This window comes from Mytilus trossulus, unplaced genomic scaffold, assembly GCF_036588685.1.
Source record: "Mytilus trossulus isolate FHL-02 unplaced genomic scaffold, PNRI_Mtr1.1.1.hap1 h1tg000373l__unscaffolded, whole genome shotgun sequence".
In the NCBI taxonomy this organism is placed as follows: domain Eukaryota; kingdom Metazoa; phylum Mollusca; class Bivalvia; order Mytilida; family Mytilidae; genus Mytilus; species Mytilus trossulus.
This window is the reverse complement of record NW_026963340.1, coordinates 289,554-312,651: the sequence shown is the minus strand read 5'-3', so window position 1 is coordinate 312,651 and position 23,098 is coordinate 289,554. Positions and strand designations below refer to the sequence as shown.

The window sequence follows — 23,098 nt, the reverse complement described above, 5'->3', positions numbered from 1 at the left end:
TATTCAAAATATAGAAATAAAACAAAAATCAAAACAACTAGGGTATGAATAGGATCTTCGATTAGTATAATTGCTAAATCGATTAAAACATCGAAAGAAAAGAAAGAAAAATGATGTTAAACTTACAAATTTCCTAATACATATTAAAAAAGTGAAAGTGATATAATTGCCAATTAGACATCTTTCAACTAGATCGCAAATGACGTAGACCATGTAGATGTTATCAGCTTCTCTGTTTCTGTTCTATAGTGTTGACAGCTTTACCTACATCATATAAGGTTTCAATTGACGTCGATGAGACCACTTCTTTAAAATATGCCTTGGATTGAGAGTTGTCTCATTGACACTCATACCACATCTTTTTAATGAGATTATTTGTTATATTGTCTAATATTAAAACGATATGGGCAAAAATATTTAAATTAACTTTCGCACGCGATATAATCTATTTATGCTGAGACGGTGAAAAACAAACACCAATAACTCAACCAATTAATCACGTCATACCGAGAAATTGTGTGTTTTATTGACCAAGGTTTATTCGAAGGTGGAATGAATGATCGAATTTACCAGTAGGTTTTCGAAATTCTCATTGAAATCAACTGTGCCCTTCTACTTGTGGAACGATGAAAAATTCATCTGCTACTTTTTGAGTAAAATGAGGTCGAAATTTTGTGCATTTGCTAAAAATTCGGATTTGTGGCCGTGTTTTCCCATTCGAAAGATAGACATAACTTTTTTGTTTTAAACGATAAACACAAATTATAAGTATCCTAAAAATTTATTCATGTATTATTCATAAATAACTCATATTTATCATAAATGTAGAAAAAAACAAATGTTTTGCTGTATATTTATCAAATTTAAAGAAAAAATGCACTATTTACGTATTCATGAAAATTTGCGCATATAATCTTCTCGCATAATCAAATCAAATGGCTATTTAAAAAGAGGGGTCCATGAACTCGTTTTCAAGTTATATAAGTTGGAATGATAAAAATCCGTCGAAAACTGAATTTCTTCCCGATAAGTCAAAGTTTGACGTTTCCAAAATAACAATTTACGTTAGCAACTTCATTACCTCCCCTGTAACTGTATCGTATGCCCTCAAGTGATATTGGTTATACCATGGGGTCCTGTTTTTGTTGGTTGAGAATGCTTGAAAAAACAACTGTCCTTCTGGAAAACTGACAATCTTTGTTTCTTTAAATACTCATCATCATGTACATGTTTTTTACATGATTTATATGTACAGATACAATACAAATGCATATATGTACAGACACAATACAACTTCTGCTGTTGTATTTTTTTATTTTGGTCGGGTTGTTGTCTCTTTGACACATTCCCCATTTCCATTCTCAATTTTATATATTATTGAAAAGGTTTTAATACATTTGCTGGTCAATGTTTTTTCACAATGTTTTTAACCTTTGTAGGATAATACGAAGTTGCAATCTTTTTATTTCAGTGTGATGGCGGACCTCCCCTGTTCGCAGCTGCTAGTAGTGGATACATCGGTATAGTTAAATTGTTATTGGCAAGAGCAGATATAGATCCAAATAAGGAAAATAAGGTATGAAATAACGCTCTTTAACAAAATCGTCAATTTTTGTTAAATTTTCAACCAGAAATCAAAAAAAAAAGAGTACTGGAAATTTTATCATAATATAATTTAATTTTGGATGTTACTCGTCTTCTGATTGCATGACGTCTTGTGATCGTGACGTAATCTATGTATTTTCATTATTCATTCCGGTTTAAGAATCAAATTATAAGAAATGACTTTTTCTGCCTATTCGAAATAACATAAGAAATGAGATACACACTTCAAATAACCCGCTACGCGGAATATTCAGTGTGCACCACATTTTGTTATGTTATTTCTTCATAAAAAGAAAAAAATATTAGTCATTCTTTACATACAAATACACAAAACAGAGAATACATGGATTAGTGGGATAGTATCATTGCTTAATCGTGTGAGACATCTAATACAAAAATGATGTTAAATTACACATATCCAGATATAAATGGAGAGGAAAGGAAATGTGGTATGTTTGCCAATAAGACAACTTTCAACTACGTTACAAATGTCGTAGATGTTAAAACAAGTAATCTATTTCTGCTTTATGATTTTGAAAGCTTTAACTACATTTTATTTTGGCTGCACCAACTGAGACCTCTTTTAATTTTAAATCTGTCTGTATTGATACCAAATGTCATAATGGGTGTGTAAAACCGATTACAACTCTAATGTTCGTATATTTGTTTGTTCAGAATAACGCTAATGCTATCACCTATCAGGTGTTTGTGGTGAATGAAGCTGGGGTGAACAAGCAAAATTATCAACCTAAGGCTGGACAACTTGTCAATTTAAAAGAATTTCAAATACACAAAACAATGGAAATGTTTTATATACACAAGTTATTGACTTCATACAGATATGCAGTTGTTGAAAAAAAACAATTCATGAAAACAATTTTAAAATAATAAATCTTTAATTGATGGCCAAGGATATTTGATGTACTCTATCATTGATATGACAATGTTGTTTTTATGATAAAAGCGACAATTTTAGTTTTGAAATTATCAATTTCCCTCACATTAGTAGCATTATACTAACTTCACCTGTATATTGAATAATCATTTCCCAACTTGATATATATTTCCCAACTTATTCGGTAATTACAAGCTTGCAGCTGCTTCTCATACTTTGTAACACGTCATCAGTGTATTAGCAGAAATTGATGAACGAGGGGTATGTCAAGGAATTTTGGAATTTTTACCTATTATGTCTGTTTATTTTGTTCTCAATATTATGTTATTTTACACCACTGTCGAACAGGTGAGAAAATTAGCTAGCTTTAAAACCAAGTTGTATCCACCAATTTTGACATACGAAAAAGTATGTACAAAGTCAGGAATATGACAATTGTTGTCCTTTTGTTTGATTTGTTTGAGGTTTTGATTTGCCATTTGATAAGGGACTTTCCGTTTTGAATTTTCCTCCGAGTTCGGTATTTTACTTTTGTATACCTTCTTATCATATTATATACATTGCAAGCTTTTTGTTTCAGTATAATGCTACTCCCTTACACGCCGCTGTTAAGGGTGGATTCATCAAAATAGTTAAACTATTATTAAAAAGAGCAGATATAGATCCAAATAAACAAAGTAAGGTAAGAAATGACGGGGTGTTTTTTTTTTGCAGAATTGTTCAACTTTGTTAAATCTCCTATAACAATCATATAAAAGGAATACATTATATAACATAGATTGTTTGGATGGTAAGGATACACAAACTTTTTTATAAATGGCAAAATTGCCAATGAGACACCTTTCAACGTTACAAATATCGTAGATGTTAACAGATTGTCTATTTCTGTTATATAATTTTGGCAGCTTTTGACATCATAAATTATTTCGATTGCATTGACTGAAACCTTTTTCTTGAAATCTACCGTAATGATACTAACTGTTAAACTATGACTGTGAAACAACTTAACCATGATATTGTTCGTTTATTTGTTTCTTGGAATATGAAGATTCGTTTGGTGAGAACGATTATATCAGGCCGACCAGTTTGTGTCGATGGAAGAATCTGGAGTTAACAGACAGATTAACCGACCTTCTTGAAAACTGGCAATCTAAATCAATTTAAATGAGATTTGAGTCAAATAAGCATCAACATGAACACATTTTGCGTACGATAAAATATATTTACAGTTTAAAAAAGATGCAATTCACAGAGATTAGTGGCATGTTCAGTGACAATGGTTCTACCATGGGGATATAACACCCGACCTTCTGAAAAACTATTAATATTTGTATTTTTTAAGTAGGATTCTAATACTCATCACAATATAAATAATTTGTTATTAACTAATTCATATGTACAGTTACCACAAAAATGCAATTGACAAATTTGAAATTGTTGATCGATGTTTTTTTTATTGTACCCCTAATATTTGTATGACATATTTCTTTTTATATAACTGTCTATAAAATACGAACATTGCATCCTTTTTTTTTTATTTTAGTATAATGGTACTCCCTTACACGCAGCTGCTAGAGGTGGATTTATCAACATAGTTGAATTGTTATTAGAAAAAGCAGATATAGATCCAAATAAAGAAAAAAAGGTATGAGATGACGTGTTTTACAAGATTGTACAACTTTGTAACATATTCCATCAAAACCATAAACGAATAGAACTGGACATATTTTTTATTGAAATATTATACAAACCCTAAAACAAATATAGAGTATGCATAGTTTGCCCGATAAGTACAATTGTTTAATCGTTTGAGACATCGAATAAAAAGGGGACAAAAATATGTTAAAAAATACAAATATCCTGATACATATTAAAAAAAAAATTTGATATGATAGCAAATGAGACAACTTTTAACTACGCCACACATGACGTAGATGTAAGCAGCTTTTGTTTTCGGCTATATTATGTCGACAACTGTACTTACATCCTATCATATTTCGAATGCCGAAACTGTGACCTCCTTTTTAAAATGATGATCATTTGTTATACCAAATGTGTGTTACCTTGATATTGTTCGTTATTGGTTTGTTGAGTTCGATGCTACATACAGTAATACTGGCTATTACAAGACGACATGGTTTTGTTGGTGGAGGAATTACACACACATAACAACTGAACTTTTAAATAACTGGCACTCCTTGTAAATTTAAACGGGATTCGACTACACATCGCCATGTATAAGTTTTATGTACATGATGTACATACATTATTAATGTAATCTACATTTCAGTATGATGGTGATACTACCCTTCACTTAGCTGTTAAATGTGAAAATCTGAATATGGTGCAACTGTTATTAAAAAAAGAAGATATAGATCCAAATAAAGAAAATCAGGTACGATATGACGTGTTGTTAAATATTTTATCAAAAGTATTGTCAGGATGATAATATTTATTAAATGTATACTCGTTGTCACAAAATACTTTATTCTTCAGAATGAAAAAAACTTGAGGTATTCAAAATATTCAAGACATACTTATACTCACTCAAATCCTTCAGATTTTATAAGAGGCAAACTTGTCCAAGATAAGTAATACATGGAGATTCGTTTTCTTAATTTAAGTTTATTATGTACAGAATTCCTTTTGCACATATAAATTAAAACAAGTATTTATCATTCATGAACGCATGACTATTTTTACTTAGTATAAAAATAAGAATTATTGATGACTGTAGATGCCGTATCACTACAAAACAAGATTTACACAGTTAATTAAATTCAAAAACAATTGACGAAGTGATGCCGATTATAATACATTCCATGATGTATAATGACTTAATCAGTTGAAATCTTTCACGTAAACTAATTGATTCGACTGAAGTAGACACTTAAGTGTTTACAACGCGTCCATAATCTTTTATCAGATGAACTTGAAGTTTGAGACCAAAGAAAAAGTAAAATCACAAAAATACTGAACTCAGAGGAAAATCAATTTGGAAAGTCCATAATCACATGGCAAAATCAAATAACAAAACGCATCAAAAACGAATGGACAAGAACTGTCATATTCCTGACTTGGTACAGGCATTTTCAAATGGTTCTATAGCGCTAACCCTCTCACTTTAATAACAGTCTCATCAAAAGTCCGCTACATTTACATGATGCGTTAAATAATCAGTCACAATTAATAAAATAGTCAAAATATGGGTACATCAGTCATCATCGTATAACAATTTTAAAAGGAACAATTAAACAGGACACAAAAACATCTACGACGTAAATAATATACAAGAATTTAACTATCAACAAAAAAGAAGAGTTCATTCTCACGAAATATTAAAGAACTAAAAAATAGCTATAAATTTTATATGCGTTAGAAAATTAAAATCAGCTATTGATATAAAATATTATGTAATTTGGCGTTGTCGGTTTTTTTTAGATTTATGAGTTTGACTGTCCCTTTGGAATCTTTCGTTCCTCTTTAATGTAAAATGCGAGTAAGTGGCCGTCTCTTGGAAATAGAGAGGGGTAGTTATACAGACATTCAAATAGAAAAAGAATTTGTAAATGTCGTAATATTTATGAGGTTGAAGATGAAACTAATGTTTTCTTTACTGTAATTTACTGTAAAGTTAACAAATCTCTACGGAAACACCTTGAAAATTATATAACAAATATTCATCCAGGATTTATGGAATCATTCAAAATAGATCAATTTGAATTGATTTATAGATTACCAATTTAAGTGCTAGATCCCAGAAAGATACAGTTTCGGATTGTATTAACAAATAAATACGTAACGGTTTCTTATATTTTCCGTCCGATCATGTACATTTTGATAACATAATAATAATGGCAAAATGTAGAAAAAAAACATATAACTGAGATTGTTGAGGTATCAAAAATACACACAACATATAATACTAGTGCAATACTCATTTCAAGATTACTTTTGTATATAATTGGTGGCGAAAACGTTTTGAAACTAAAATTAATTAACTTTTGATGTTAATACATGATAATCAAGAAGAGAGGGATGTATCAGCACCATTAGTAGATGCCGACAAAACAAATTGAGCAATTTCAAACTTAAATTGTAAGACATTTTTATAATTATTATTCTAAAATAACTTTAACATTACAAGATTTCTATTTTAGGATGGGAAAACTCCTTTTGACATAGCTGTAGATAAAGAAAATTTAAAAATAGTCAAATTGTTATTTGAAAGATCAATTATAGATCCAACAAAAGTATATAAGGTATGGAATGTATTATCCGAAAAAAAATTCAACCTTTGCCCGACCGGATCTGTACCATTTTTACACATAGCTTACACATTACAAAAGGACTTGCAGTTACAATCAAAATTGATATAGGCATCCATATTGTGTAATCTCTTAAAACCCAGTTGCTGGTAGACAGATGTGATTTTAACCCAAAATAAAGATTTAATCGAAAGGTTGAAACCATATCTTATACACCTAACTAATAAAATTAGATATGTGTAGGTGTAATAAATCCCTTTTAGTTTAAAAAGTGTTGTCTTGTCCAGTACTACAGACACATGTTCACATAACATTTCAATGCATATAAGACAATAGCCTTCACTGGAAGTTAACCAATCAAATTAACACCTCTTTTTGTCCTGTGTGCAAGTTTTAGAAACCATGAATCATCAAGTTTTCAAAATATTCTAAAGAAACAACAAACAATAATAAATGGTTATTTTAAACACCCATTATATATGTTTATGAACCGGGTTGTTTTCCTTGCAATAAAATGTAGATTTTTTTTCTCTAAAACTGTCAACTTCAAAATTGCATTTCTAATAATAACTCGGAAATGAGCCAATATATGATAGTTATTATTCTATTGAAATGTTAACTTCTGAACATAAATTCCAAAATAACCTTAATAAGAATAAGCATCTGTTATTATGTTCATGTACGTGGATAAGTTTATTAGTAAACTTCGTTCACCTTTGCAAATTACAACTTGATATAGGATGCCGGAAAATCAGTTTGGATGTTTGAAGGGTTAAAGTTGTCTACAACTATAATTATCAATTAGGATAGAACTTTAAAATAAGCATGATCGGATGCATCGACAGAGATAGCTCCTCCTGTTTCAAATCGAATGAATCCGCTACTCTTCTTCTAAACGGAATCGACTGAGTTGTAACGAATGCTTCAATTTCAAGCATCATCTGGCATTCGAATTCGATTTTTTATAAAAATGGCATAAGCTGCAGATCAGACGGCTATATGGTATAAAACTTCTATCGCTAGTAATAGGAAAAACTTAAACCTTGCATTGTTTAACAAAGGCGTAATTGTTAAACATATGCAGTTTCGGTTTTATCGTTTTTCATTTTAGTTGTGGAAGCCGACTACATTTTTATTATTATAAATTGTCCATCTCTGTTAAATCGAAAAAGATAGTGATTTACACTTATGCACACCCTTTTTTTTATTCTCCTAGACGAATGCATTTAAATTTTTATTAGAAAACATTTGTGTTCGTTATAGAGATTCCATATATCGTACAGCTATAGAAATTCCAATGATACTACCTGTACACCAGTTATTGCGGGCCTGTTTCTGTATTGATATCAGTAGCAACAATTCAAAGTTTGACTAAAATCAGCAAAGACTAATCTAAACAACATCTGACACAAAAAAGTAATACCACTTTTACATATCTGAATGATATATTAAATATTATATCAATTATAGCGATTTCAGTATGTACACTTTAGAAATTCATTATGTTGACATTCCTTGGATCTTGATATAAAAAGATTAACGCGATCCTTGTTACCGAAATTTACGATAAAAGAGGCGATATTTTATTTCCTATTTCAATTATCCATTTGAGATATTGACGTTCCCTTGTCACCCTAAAATGATGTTTACCTATCTCACTTTGTTCTATATACTCGTGTATGTTATACATTTTTTTATGTTAACTAAAGAAATATCTGTATTAGTAAACAAATATAACACTAGGGTTATAGATATAACAAACTAGTAAAAACATGAACTTCATTTTATAATAGGTACAACGACAACATTCGTTATTGATTAACTCATAGGATATTAGATTCGGGAATAAACACATTTATTTCAAACCAATTGTTGGCTGGACACGGGATATATTCTTTTCATTAACTTTATGATGATATGATGCATGATTTTCATAACATGAATACATAATCTTTTAAACAGTGTATATCAGGCCGGGAGCTGACATGTCAGTAACCGATAGTAGTACTTTGCTAATTTATTTATCTCTGTTATTTTGACACGGACTAGGAATTTTTCTAAACTGGTTTTGACTGTGTGTACTGCTCTGTGTTTGTTTATTCTACATCGGCTTGGGGTGTTGGGGAGGTTTGTGTTTTCACAAAAAAATGTTAAAGCCACGGCTTTTTGTGCGTCTGTTCAAGGTCAAGAGTCTCTGATTTTTGTTAATCTTGCATTTTTTTTACATTTTAGTACATGTGTATGCTTCAAAGTTTACAATTCAACTGAAATTGTACATTTTTGTTTAGAGATTACTGAATCTTGCCCCCGGGGCAGGGGTATTTTGGAATATTTCCATTGTCTTATGTGCAAAATATAGTATAAACGATCAACCAAACCGTATTGGCGTCCGTATATGTTTTTTAGTTACATTTAAACTTTTTATTTTTAGTTGGGATACATAATCAACACTCACTTGTAACGAGAAAAACCGAAATACGTTAGGATCTTAATGACAGCTTTATAGCTTATCATGTTAATAATAATACATTGAACTACTTGACTGTAAATTAACTATGTGTAAATATCAGTTTAATTGTATTGTAGTTTGTATGTGAACGCCCCAAGGAATATTAGGTTTTTGTAACTTACTGTGTTTACCCTTTTTAAATAAAGAATGTATTATAATAATTAATAGATGCAGACAGAAAAATAATGCATTTTTAAGCTTTGATTGTAAGACATTATCATAATAATATTATTACTATTATCAAATAACTTTAACAATGCAAAATTTCTATTTTAGGATGGGGACACTCCATTTGACTTAGCTGCAGATCAAGAAAATTTCAAAATAGTCAAATTGTTATTTGAAAGATCCATCATAGATCCAACAAGAGTATATAAGGTATGGAATGTATTATTCGAAAAAAATTTCAACCTTTGCCCGACCGGATTAGTACCATTTTTACACATAGACTTCAGAGCTTAGCGAAAAAAGGACTTGCAGTTACAATCAAAATTGATATAGGCATCCATATTGTGTAATCTCTTAAAACCCAATTGCTGGTAGACAGGTGTGATTTTAACCCAAAATAAAGATTTAATCGAAAGGTTGAAACCATATCTTATACACCTAACTAATAAAATTAGATATGTGTAGGTGTAATAAATCCCTTTTAGTTTAAAAAGTGTTGTCTTGTCCAGTACTTCAGACACATGTTCACATAACATTTCAATGCATATAAGACAATAACCTTGACTGGAAGTTAACCAATCAAATTTTCATCTCTTTTTGTCCTGTGTGCAAGTTTTAGAAACCATGGATCATCAAGTTTTCAAAATATTCTAACGAAACAACAAACAATAATAAATGGTTATTTTAAACACCCATTATATATGTTTATGAACCGGGTTGTTTTCCTTGCAATAAAATGTAGATTTTTTTTCTCTAAAACTGTCAACTTCAAAATTGCATTTCTAATAATACCTCGGAAATGAGCCAATATATGATAATTATTATTCTATTGAAATGTTAACTTCTGAACATAAATTCCAAAATAACCTTAATAAGAATAAGCATCTGTTGTTATGTTCATGTACGTGGATACGTTTATTAGTAAACTTTGTTCACCATTTCAAATTACAACTTGATGTAGGATGCCGGAAAATCAGTTTGGATGTTTGAAGGGTTAAAGTTGTCTACAACTATAATTATACATTAGGATAGCTCCTCCTGTTTCAAATCGAATGAATCCTCTACTCTTCTTCTAAACGGAATCGACCGAGTTGTGACGAATGCTTCAATTTCAAGCGTCATCTGGGATTCGAATTCGATTTTTTATAAAAGTGACATAAGCTGTAATATCTAAGATCAGACGGCTATATGGTATAAAACTTCTATCGCTAGTAATATGAAAAACTTAAACCTTACATAGTTTAACAAAGGCGTAATTGTTAAAAACATATGCAGTTTCGGTTTTATCGTTTTTCATTTTAGTTGTGGAAGCCGACTACATTTTTAAAGTACCTATTCATGGAATTACAAACTACTTCAAGTATTTCGCGGTGTATACAGTGGAACGATTTAGTGAACAATCTCTAAAACAGATCGACTGAATTCAATACACATATGGTATCATGTCTAACGTGATTTTAATGTTAATACATAGAGGTTAAAGGTGTAATACCACCATTGACTTTCCCCTATTAGTCTTTGTTAAATTTGCACTTTTCAAAAAATTGCGCAGAATTTTTTTTTTGTTTCAAATAAAGAAATACTTGGCATGAGTAAAGTTTTATCCTGTCCAGTTCTTTAGAACAATTTTCACATAAAATTTCATTGCATATAAGAAAATAACCAGCATTGGAAGTTAACAAATCCAATATCTCCCAATAGTCTATCTGTCCACAAGGTTTAGTCACCATGTAACCTCAAGATTACAAAATTGTCTATAGAAATCACAAATAAAAAATAATGGTGTTTTGAAATACCCAAGACATATGTTTATGACACAGAAATAGTTTTACTGCAATAAAATGTAGGATTAATTACCTACAACGGTCAAATTCAAGGCAATATTTTTTTTTACCTACTTTCGTATCCAACCGGATGTGACATACCATGATTTGGTGGTATTACACCTAAACCGATTAAGCGAAACAAATCAGGGTTACAAATTAAAACCAAGCAGTATTCATTTTCATATCATAACAACTTCCAACCAAAACAAAAAAGAAATGAGTTTGATATTAGTGGGTGTTGGAAACAAGACCCATCGACATATTGATGTCGTTGCCTCCAGTTCTCAAGTTTTTAGAAAAACAAAGTGTCACGTTTAGACAGCTAGCAGCCCTACATATATGCGTTTATATCAAACAAATTATAATAACTCAAATAATTATACTTTAGTTTCTATATTAAGGACTTAATAGTATTCATGTTGCAAAAAGTGTTCGAGACATTTGCACGTTTTACAATGTGTTTTATAACAGCAACTTTGTCCTATTGAAATTTACCTAAAAGCCAAAATAGCAATACCTTTTTTATGAATATTTTTTATTAACGTGAAACTGAAATAATTGTGGTCGATCTTTCAATATTTCTATTTAGCCGTAACTAATACTTGTGTACAATACAATACATTATACATCGTACTACTTTTCCATTTCAGTCAGGTAACACTATCTTACACTATGCTGCTGCAAATGGACTTTCCAGCATAGTTCAACTGTTACTAGAAAACGAGAATACAGATCCGAACAAAGGAAATAAGGTATGGAATGTAGTTCCTGTCAGAATTGTCCATCTCTGTTCAAAAAAAAATTATTCTCCAAGATAAATGCATTTTAATTTTTATTAGAAAACATTTGTGTTCGTTATAGAGATTCCGTATATCGTACAGCTATAGAAATTCCAATGAGACTAACTGTACACCACTTATTGCGGGCCTGTTTCTGTATTGGTATCAGTAGCAATAATTCAAAGTTTGACTAAAATCCACTAAGACTAATCTAAACAACATCTGATACAAAAATGTAATAACACTTTTGCATATCTGAATGATATGCATAGATTATTACATGGCATTTTTCATATCAAACCCTTTATTGGCCCACGGTTGTGATATCAGCCCAAGAGCCGGAGACTCGAGGGCTGATATCATGAACGAGAGCCGATAAAGGGTCTGATATGAAAAATGACATGTAATTATCTTTTTATCATATACTTCAGCAGAAGATATACAGACAAGAAATATTAAAATTTAATTTTTGTTTGTCTTTGCACTTTTAGAAAATATTTACAGACAACCAAAACAAATTCTTTACTTTAATTGTTTTATTGATAACAAACATTTTATTTGTTTTTTCATGTCCTTCGATAATATTGTCACCTCATTTATGTCTTTCAAATCAAGTTTAACTTAATTCATTGCTCCTCAACTATTTTGGGAAAAGTCTTATCACTTGCCGTTTTCCGCGTTCTGTTGTCGTTTTTCAATCAAATTTCCGAAAATGCACGAAGTTGCATGTGATAAACGTCACGAAAATTAACGGAAAGGCATGTGATAACATTCCGGAAGCAGTCAATAAAGGTACCTTTATTAGCCCGCTATGGAAATTCTTAAGAATCTGGTAAATAAACCTAGTAATCCTTTCATAGCCTTTTGATATTTTTAAATGTTATTGAACTGTAAAATTTTAGTAATATTTTATACAAGTATATGATAATATCAGATTATTACTTGGCATTTTTCATATCGCATGTATTATCAGCCCTAGGTTTAATATCAGCCCAAGAGCCGCATGGCTCGAGGGCTGATATTGACCGAGGGCTGATAATACATGCGATATGAAAAATGACATGTTATGATCTTTTTATCATATGCTACAACAGTAAAGAAAAATAACAGATTAATGTATTGATCCTTTTACGTGGTTCCCGAAGTTTAAAGAGTAAAAACGTTCACGGACGTCGGACCCAAAATTTGATACATTCAATATGAAAGTTTTCTATCATATGTCTCAACAGAGAGAGAAAAATAAAAACAGTTTCATATAAACGAATCGACAAAAAAAAAATATTCAACAATATACATAAACTATGAACATTGTTTGGAAAAGTAATTTTTTTTAAAGAAACTTTCTAAATTATTTTTCAGAAACAAATAAAAAATGCATTTATTTTAAAATTATTTGTTTGTTTTTATTATTTTACACGATATACTTTCCATTATAATTGTTTTGTGCACAACTTTGTAATGTTTTTCACTGAAAACGTAGCTTTGAAGTGTATTTTCCGGAATTGACCGAGTATCACCGGAATTGACCGAGTATCACCGGAATGCCATGTGATAACGCTACGGAAAGGCATGTGATAACAATCGAAGCATGTGATAAACTTTTCATATCAGCCCGCTAAGCAACAATTTGAAAAAATATGAAATTTACGTCATTTAATGGTATTATCATACGGTAAAATTTATATGTTATTTAGCCTAAGTATATGATAAATCAATATATTTTATCAATTTTAGCGATTTCAGTATGTACACTTTAGAAATTCATCATGTTGACCTTCCTTGGATCTTGATACAAAAACAAATTAAAGCGAACCTTAGTACCGAGATTTACGATAAAAGAGACGATATTTTATTTCCTATTTCAATTATCCATTTGAGATATTGACGTTCCCTTGTCATTCTATAATGGTGTTTATTTATCTCAACTTGTTCTGTATGCTCGTGTGTGTTATACCATTTTTGATTTTAACTAAAGAAATATCTGTATTAGTAAACAAATATAACACTAGGGTTTTAGATATTACAAACTAGTAAAAACATGAACTTCATTTCATAATAGGTACAACGACAACATTCGTAAATATAAATCAACATGCAGTCATCGTATACTTTCAAGTATTTAACATCCAATCTTTTATGATAATATTCAATACAAAGCACAACTATGTCGTCATTTACCTCAAATGCTAACCAAACCGTCAAACAGACTTGTTAAGAAGGGATATAGTTACGATACTTCTGTAAAGTCATTAAAGATGACATATTTTGGAATTAATATTGATTAACTCATAGGGTTTTAGATTCGGGAATAAACACATTTATTTCAAACAAATTATTGGCATGACACGTGATATATTCTTTTCATTTACTTTATGATGATATGATGCATGATTGTCATAACATGAATACATAATCTTTTAAACAGTGTATATCAGGCCGGGAGCTGACATGTCAGTAACCGATAGTAGTACTTTGTTAATTTATTTATCTCTGTTATTTTAACACGGACTAGGACTTTTTTCTAAACTGAGTTTGACTGTGTGTATTGCTCTGTGTTTGTTTATTCTACATCGGCTAGGGGTATTGGGGAGGTTTGTGTTTGCACAAAAAATGTTAAAGCAACGGCTTTTTGTGCGTCTGTTCAAGGTCAAGAGTCTCTGATTTTTGTTAATCTTGCATTTCTTTTTACATTTTGGTACATGTTTATGCTTCAAAATTTACTCTTTAACTGAAATTGTACATTTTTGTTTAGAGGTTACTGAATCCTGCCCCCGGGGCAGGGATATTTTGGTATATTTCCATTGTATTCTGTGCAAAATATATTCTAAACGATCAACCAAACCGTGATGGCGTTCGTATATGTTATTCAGTTACATTTAAACTTTTTATTTTTAATTGGTATACATAATCAACACTCACTTGTAACGAGAAAAACCGAAATACGTTAGGATCTTAATGACAGCTTTATAGCTTATCATGTTAATAATAATACACTGAAATACTTGACTGTAAATTAACTTTGTGTAAATATCAGTTTAATTGTATTGTAATTTGTATGTAAACGCCTCAAGGAATATTAAGTTTTTTGTAACTTACTGTGTTTACCCTTTTTAAATAAATAGATATAGGAAGATGTGGTGTGAGTGCCAATGAGACAACTCTCCATCCAAATAACAATTTAAAAAGTGAACCATTATAGGTTAAAGTACGGCCTTCAACACGGAGCCTTGGCTCACACCGAACAACAAGCTATAAAGGGCCCCAAAATTACTAATGTAAAACCATTCAAACGGGAAAACCAACGGTCTAATCTATATAAACAAAACGAGAAAAGAGAAACACGTATATATTACATAAACAAACGACAACTACTGTACATCAGATTCCTGACTTAGGACAGGTGCAAACATTTGCAGCGGGATTTAACGTTTTAATGGATCCAAACCTTCTCCCTTTTTCTGAAACAATAGCATAACATCACAACATCAACATAGAAAAACCTACGATAAAATATCAATTGGCAGACTTAACTCAATCAAAAAACGTATGATTACACAATGAACGAATAAATTTGATCTGCGATATCTGAATACAAATGCACAGTTAATTAAATATTAGAGACAAACATTCATGACCAAAAAGCTAACAAACAAATTCAAACACAGGACATCACTGAGAAATATTTAACCAATCAATGTTCACTATAGAAAAACGAATGTATTATTATTATTAATAGATGCAGACAGAAACATAATGCATTTTCAAACTTTGATTGTAAGACATTACTATAATAGTATTATTACTATTATCAAATAATTTTAACACTGCAAAATTTCTATTTTAGGATGGGGACACTCCATTTGACTTAGCTGCAGATCAAGAAAATTTCAAAATAGTCAAATTGTTATTTGAAAGATCCATCATAGATCCAACAAGAGTATATAAGGTATGGAATGTATTAATTGAAGGATTTTCAATCATTGCCAGATCGGATATGTACCAAACCATCACATATAATTCAGAGCATCGTTTATAGAAAGGACGTTGCAGGAAAATTGCAAAGGCATCCAAATTGAGGTATCCCTGTCAACTCAGTTGCTGGTAGACAGTTGTCTTTTTATAAATCCAAAATAAAGATTCAATTTAGATATTGCAAACATATCTTATACACCTCAAATATAACGTAAAACATTTAGAGGTGTAATACCACCATTGATTTCTCAGTTTAGTCTTGTTACATTTGCACTTTTTAAAATATTGTGCATACCTAATTTGTGTTTCAAATAAAGAATTGTTTACCATGAGTAAAATTTAATTCTTTCCAGTACTATAGACAAAATTTCACATGACATTAAATTCCATATGAGAAAATATTCATCGCTGGAAGTTAATTATTCCAAATTTTACTAGTTTGCGCCTGTCCAATGTCATGAGACATTATTATAGTCTTGACATTGTAATGTTGTGTTTCTGTTGTGTCGTTGTTCTCCTCTTATATTTGATGCGTTTCCCTTAGTTTTAGTTTGTAACCCTGATTTGTTTTTTTCTCTATCGATTTATGAGTTCGAACAAAGGTATACTACTGTTGCTTTTATCCATTATAACATTATGGCAACCACACAAAAGTAACCACACAATCTATAAAAAAAATGTGCTTAGGAACACCCGATATATGTTGATGATGTTAAAAAAAAATACGGCGATGAAATATAGGATAAACTGCCTACAGCTGCCAAATTCAAAGGAAAATTATTTTCGACCCTCTTTCCGGATGTGACGTAACATGATTTGGTGGTATTACACCTAAAGAAGACATTTTAAATACTTTTTTAAACTGAATGTGTGTTTCCCCTCTGTAAAACGTTTTTTTGTTCAAGCATTACTGTCAAGTTTTATCATAATCAGTTCAATAGTTTCAGAAAAAAAATCAATTATAGTTTAAGTGACTTTTGTGCGATTACAGCATGATTTCTTCGAAAAAGCCACATCAAGCCGCATCATGGTATAATATTATGAGTAATAGCGTTGACCAACACAAGATCAAATATATAATCTCTCATCTGCCTACACACAGATGAATATGACACACAAAGTATGACTTTAGGGGAATAAATATCCCTAATAGACGTCTTTGTTGTCATTGAAAGGTTTCGTTTTGTCCATTGTTACCTCTTTTTCCCTCAACTTTATAGGCCAATAAGTCATTTATTTGTGTAACTTGAAGTCCTTAGTACGTAACAGTTAAATTTAGGCTGCGTTTCAGAGAGGGACATTAAAAGCCTGTCTTTAAGTGAATAATTTATTTTTACTGCTCCAAAAAAAAAATTCATTTACCTTTCAATAAATGTTTATTCGAGTATTACGTCGGAAGAAGTTTTCTTTTATAGCTGATTATAATAAATAAGGAGAAAAAAGCAGAAAAAAGCATCCCACAATTGGCTTGCTCTCTCTACTAATATTCATGATATAGTCCTATTTCAGGGCAATTGTCTCATAAAACGTGTTTTTGAGACTGAATACTCTCAGAATATTTCATTGTGTGTACCATTTTACTTTAAAAGCATTTCTGTTTTAAATATGAGAGTACTCAAAAGGTTGAAGGTCGTTTAAAACTTCCAATACTAGGTATCATATATTCGTTTTTCTCAACTAGTCTTTTTTTTTTTTAAATTTGCACTTTTCAAAATATTGCGCAGACTTTATCTTTGTTTCAAATAAAGAAATACTTGGCATGAGTAAAGTTTGTTTTGTCCAATACTACAGACTAATAACATTTTATTGCATATAGAAAAAAATCATTAGAAGTACTAGTCAACCAATCATTATAGTAGACACACTAAATTAGAAATTAATAATGGTGCGTTTACTACAAAAGTCTAAAATTCTGAAAAGACCAAATTGAATTTGTATCTGAAATTGCTTGAATTTTTACTCGACATGTTTCTTAACAAAGTCTAAATTTGAAAGACAAGTACTTGATTGTTCTTCACATATGTCTTGACTGTATAAACATTGTCTTAATACTATCTTCATCATATGATCGGTTTCTTGGTTAATCTTGACCCGTTCTCAACTATCTAATATATGTCTTGATAAGTGTTGAAATATTGTTGACATTCATTATGATGTCAAAATATATCTCGACATATTTTTGACAGTCTTAAAGATGTCTAAATATATCTCGACACATTCTTGATTGTCTAAAACATGTCCCGACACTATGTCAACAGTATAAAATTTGCCTGAATTATGTGGTGTAGTGTATTAACACATTCCTGACAGCTTGAACTTCTAATGGTTAACTGCTTATAATGGTTATTTTTATGGGGTTTACTTTTCTATGTTTTTTCTTTTGTACTATTTGTGGCCATTTGGCTGTTGTATGCTGTTTTGTACTCTTTTCTGTTATCTCTAAACTAAACTTAGAAGTATAAGCATACATTAAAAGTTGCTCATAATAAAAAAGCATGATTTTGGTACATATTTACCATGTTGATATTGAACGTTATGCATGAACAATTAAATATGTCTACTGTATAATTTATATATTAAAACCACTCACCAAATATTTAGAAGGTTTTTTAATTTTTTTTTTTTTTTACAAACCAAAATGTACATTTGTTTATATCAACATACTCAAACTAATATTTGCTATTTTTTTCACACTAATATTGTTATTTATATAAATACAGTCAAACCTGCTTAAGAGACAACTTGTATTAAGCAGAAACCTGTATTTTAAGACCATTAATTAGGTCCGTCTGCAGTGCATTTTATTTAGTTTGAACCTGCATTAAATGACCCCCTGCTGTCTTAAGAGACCACGTTTTTGCTCTACCTTAAGTGGTCTCTTACAACAGGTTTCACTGTATATATATTTACTTTTTTTGTTTTTGTTGTACTAAGTGTAATTTGAAATAACAGTTTATTTCATAAAGAGATATAAAGCCACATACATATCATGTATGTATATTGTTCATAATTTTTCAACCTCATAATTATCAAGTTAATTTAAGACACAACTCAAAATGTTCAGAATATGTCAAGCCATACGGAGAAAAAAAATGTCGAGAACCTGTCGGGACACTTGTTAAATGTCGGGAATTCGTGAAGAATTTTAACGATCATATGCTCAGCTCAGTAGTCAGTGCTTCGGTAATGACATGATTTGACAAACTTCACTAAAATTGTCTGTTTAGAAATTTAGAAATTATTATAAAACTAAGGTTTCAACTCCCTCAGGCAAAGTTGACTTTAGATGAATTTGGCTATTTATTTTTTGATATATTTTTTTTACATATAGCTCTTCAACGATTTTCGGTACTAATCCATCTTCAGATTTATAAAGTTTGGCTTTGAGATTTCCTGCTGAAGTTAAATCCAGAAAAGCGCTTCAGATGCAATAAATTATTTAACGTGTTGTTTTCCATTTTTAACATCACCCGAGGGTATCATCAGCTCAGTAGTCAGTGCTCCGATACTGACATGATTTAACAAACTTTACCGAAATTGTCCGTTTATAAATCTTGAAACTATTATAAAACTAAGGTTTCAGTTCCCTCAGGCAAAGTTGAGGATGAATTTTGCTGTTTATTTTTGGTATTTTTGCATTTAGCTCTCCAGCGATTTTCGGAACTTATCCATCTTCGGATTTCTAATGTTTAGCTTTCAGCGTTCCTGATGAAGTTAATCCAGAAAAGCGCTTCGGACGCAATTAATGATTAAACGTGTTGTTTTACATTTTTTTAGAATGTCAATTATATGTCGAGTAAATATTCAGGTCAATAGAAACAAAAATTAGTCATATCCGACCTTTGGCTTTTTGTAGTGCCTGAAACACCCAAGATATATGTTTGTGACCTATATTTCTTTTACTGAAATGAAAAATAGGACAATTTTCCACAACTGTCAAATTGAAAGGAAAATGTGTTCAACCCTATTGTGTATCCATCTGGATGTGAAGTACTACGCCTTGTATAAAGCCAATTTAATTAAATATATATTTAACTATTTGTAGCTACATTTTGACCTTTAACAGAATGTATGCAATCATTATACATTAAAAGTGAGTACATTGAATATTTTATCCTTGGTATTTTAGAATGGTGACACTATTTTACACAAGGCTGTTAGAAGAGGAGTACTCGAAATTGTCGAAATGGTACTTAAAAAATCAAATATAGATCCCAATTCCACGAATCAGGTATGCAGTATTTAGTATTTTCATGGGTTGTGAACCTACACAGTCTTAGTTGGCCCGATTATACACACAAAATCATTTATAAAAATTAAAATCACAAAAACATACTGAACTCTGAGGAAATTCAAGTCCCTAATCAAATGGCAAAATCAAAGACTCAAACAGATCAAACTAATAAATAACAACCGCAATATTCCTGACTTTGTACAGGCATTTTCTAAAGTATACCTGGTTGTATAGCTAGCTGAACCATTCACTTGTTTTCCATTATCTATTGGTGTACCGGTTCTTTATTTAAGTGATTGGACTATCATTTACCTTTAAGAAACCATTATTAAACAGGTACAACTTATAGTACCTGAGAGAAACAAAAATATAGTTTTAAACTGAAAATAATAGTATAAACTTTTGCAAGGAAGGGTCAGATTGACATGTAACCTGACTGTCATATACAACATATAGCGTAGAAACTGTTGTAACAAAAGCAAAGAAAAGTGCAATAAAGATATTATTTTATAAAAAAAAAAGAAAAAAAAAGAAAAGAAACTGTTGCTACTTATTTTAAAAAAAAAATAGGCATAAACAATTAAAGCTCAATATTAATCACTGAACCATGAACATGAGGTGAGTTGAACCATGGTAGACGAACATTAACATTACAGACTTACCTTGAAAACATAATAAAGGATGAATGAACAATGATCATGAGGTCAATTTATTTCTTCCACCAGTAATAATTGACCTATTGCTTTTAGTTAATAGTTTTGACAAAAAAAGCTTGATGTAAAATTTACCCAGTCGCCAATATGAATGATGCTTCTTAAACATGTTAAAAACTTAAGTTATTTCAAACTTCATGATGTCAACAGTGTAACCCTTTTATTTCAGTATGATGATACTCTCTTACACACAGCTGTAACATTTGGACATCTAAAAATAGTTAAACTGTTACTAGAAATAGCAGATGTTATAGATCCAAATAAAGAAAATAAGGTAAAGTATGCCGGTTTTACAAGATTGTTCAATTTTATTCAATCTTCAATCAAATTCAAGACAGGGAGTTCTGGAAATAGTTCCATTGATATTAGAAAATAAAAATCCCCCACCTTAAATAAAAGGATAAATACGAGTATTAAAGCTAAATCGTTTGATACTAAAATAATGTTAAAATACAAAAGTCCTGATATATATGAAAATAGGTTTGACGTGCTATCTTATGTATGACCTTCATTAAGACATCTGTCTTTAAATCTGCACGTTATGATATGAACTGGTATAAAATGTGCGTGAGATAACTTATAATGATACTGTGAGTTGGAGAACAAGGCCAAGTTCAAGGATATATTTGCCTCATAAACTTCAATAAATCTCATATCTAATTAAATGACCATTTAAAAAGACAGAATGCGAATATATACTTGTATATCAAAGGTTGGAGCTGCTATGTCAGTAAATATACTCATCATTAAATGCATGCAGTAGTCGTTTGTTAACTTATGTATCATTGCCATTCGTTTCTACTTTTAACTGTTCTGACATCGGACTCGAATATCTTTTAAACTGAGTTTTACTTCGCGTATTGGTGTATGTATGTTTTTAACATTGACAAGAGGTAAAAGGAAGGGTAGTGATGTCACTTATCATGTTTAGCCTAGCAAAATTGTATTGCATATCTGTAGCTAGGAACCTCTTGTCTTTACTACTCATATTTGATTTTAGATTTTAGTTCATTTATACGACGTCCATTTCAACTGATCTAATACACAATGTTGTATAGGGTCCAACTGAATCCCGCCCAGGTTGCGGAATTATCTTGCTGTGTTGGAAACCAACATCTAGTCTTCTTCTTTTTTCTGGATGGGTTGTTGTCTCGTTGGGACATTCATCTTTTTCATTCTCAATATCATTTTTATAATGGTGATACAATGAACTTTTCAAATATAAAAAATTAGGTGTGATATCATTGCCAATGAGACAACTCACCAGAAGAGACAAAAGAACATATAATATTCCAACGTAAAGCATGTAAGCGGGACTCCAACCCTCCCCTAACTGAGGACAATGGTTTAACAGTACAACATAAGAACTAACTATAAAAATAAGCTGAAAAAGGTTACTTGTATATCCCCCGACATAAGTACAGATTTGGGAGTTCTTGCAGTTACTGACAGTAAGTTCAAAGCCACTAACAATTAATACAAGAATAATGCATCTAACACTAAATTAGCAATCAGTAAACTTCCAAAATCCAATGATATAGTGTGTAGACGCCATAAACAGTCAGCAAAAAACGACCTTGTACAATGCCAAGATATAGGTATGATGTAGATCCATGAATGTGTATAATTTATGTATATAACAATGATATTTAGTTTGCTGATAACAACATCAACATTAATACCAATAAAAACAGTATTCCATGACCTAATTACAGTGTTTAATTTGAAACCTTTTAGAATAACAAATGAATAAGTTTATGTAAAGGATCGATAAGTTTACCAGGATCGTTTCTTAATTTATTGGCACGGTAAACAACATCTCCGTAAAAACTAATGTATGCCATCTCGTTTGAAAAAAGTTTTCTACAACCAAACTTCAAAACCAAATCGTAATAGCTATGGAAGAATTTAGTAAACGAATCCCATCAAAAACTTTGGGTGATTACATGTGCTTCAGAAAGGTAAACTGCTACTGGTCCACATGTGACACCCGTAATAAAATTACTCGCGTCTTACTGAGTTTAGTCATAAACTGTGGTTCATCACAGTGCAAAAACAAGTCTGTTTTAAAAAGGGGGCAATTAGTGCCAATTGGAATATCTACAACCTGTTGATAAACTTTGATGACG

At 30.8% G+C, this 23,098-nt stretch overlaps 1 protein-coding gene across 1 annotated transcript in view; it reads left to right on the top strand.

The window, feature by feature from the left end:
• LOC134701990 (ankyrin-1-like) overlaps positions 1-23,098 on the top strand; it is a 39,803-nt gene that overhangs the window by 4,285 nt on the left and 12,420 nt on the right. Inside the window, exons 4-12 of the mRNA XM_063563102.1 lie at positions 1,472-1,576; positions 3,081-3,182; positions 4,044-4,145; positions 4,791-4,895; positions 6,661-6,762; positions 11,922-12,023; positions 15,895-15,996; positions 20,152-20,253; positions 21,139-21,243. Of these exons, the coding sequence (XP_063419172.1) occupies positions 1,472-1,576; positions 3,081-3,182; positions 4,044-4,145; positions 4,791-4,895; positions 6,661-6,762; positions 11,922-12,023; positions 15,895-15,996; positions 20,152-20,253; positions 21,139-21,243 (927 nt within the window). The remainder of the gene's footprint in view (positions 1-1,471; positions 1,577-3,080; positions 3,183-4,043; positions 4,146-4,790; positions 4,896-6,660; positions 6,763-11,921; positions 12,024-15,894; positions 15,997-20,151; positions 20,254-21,138; positions 21,244-23,098) is intronic.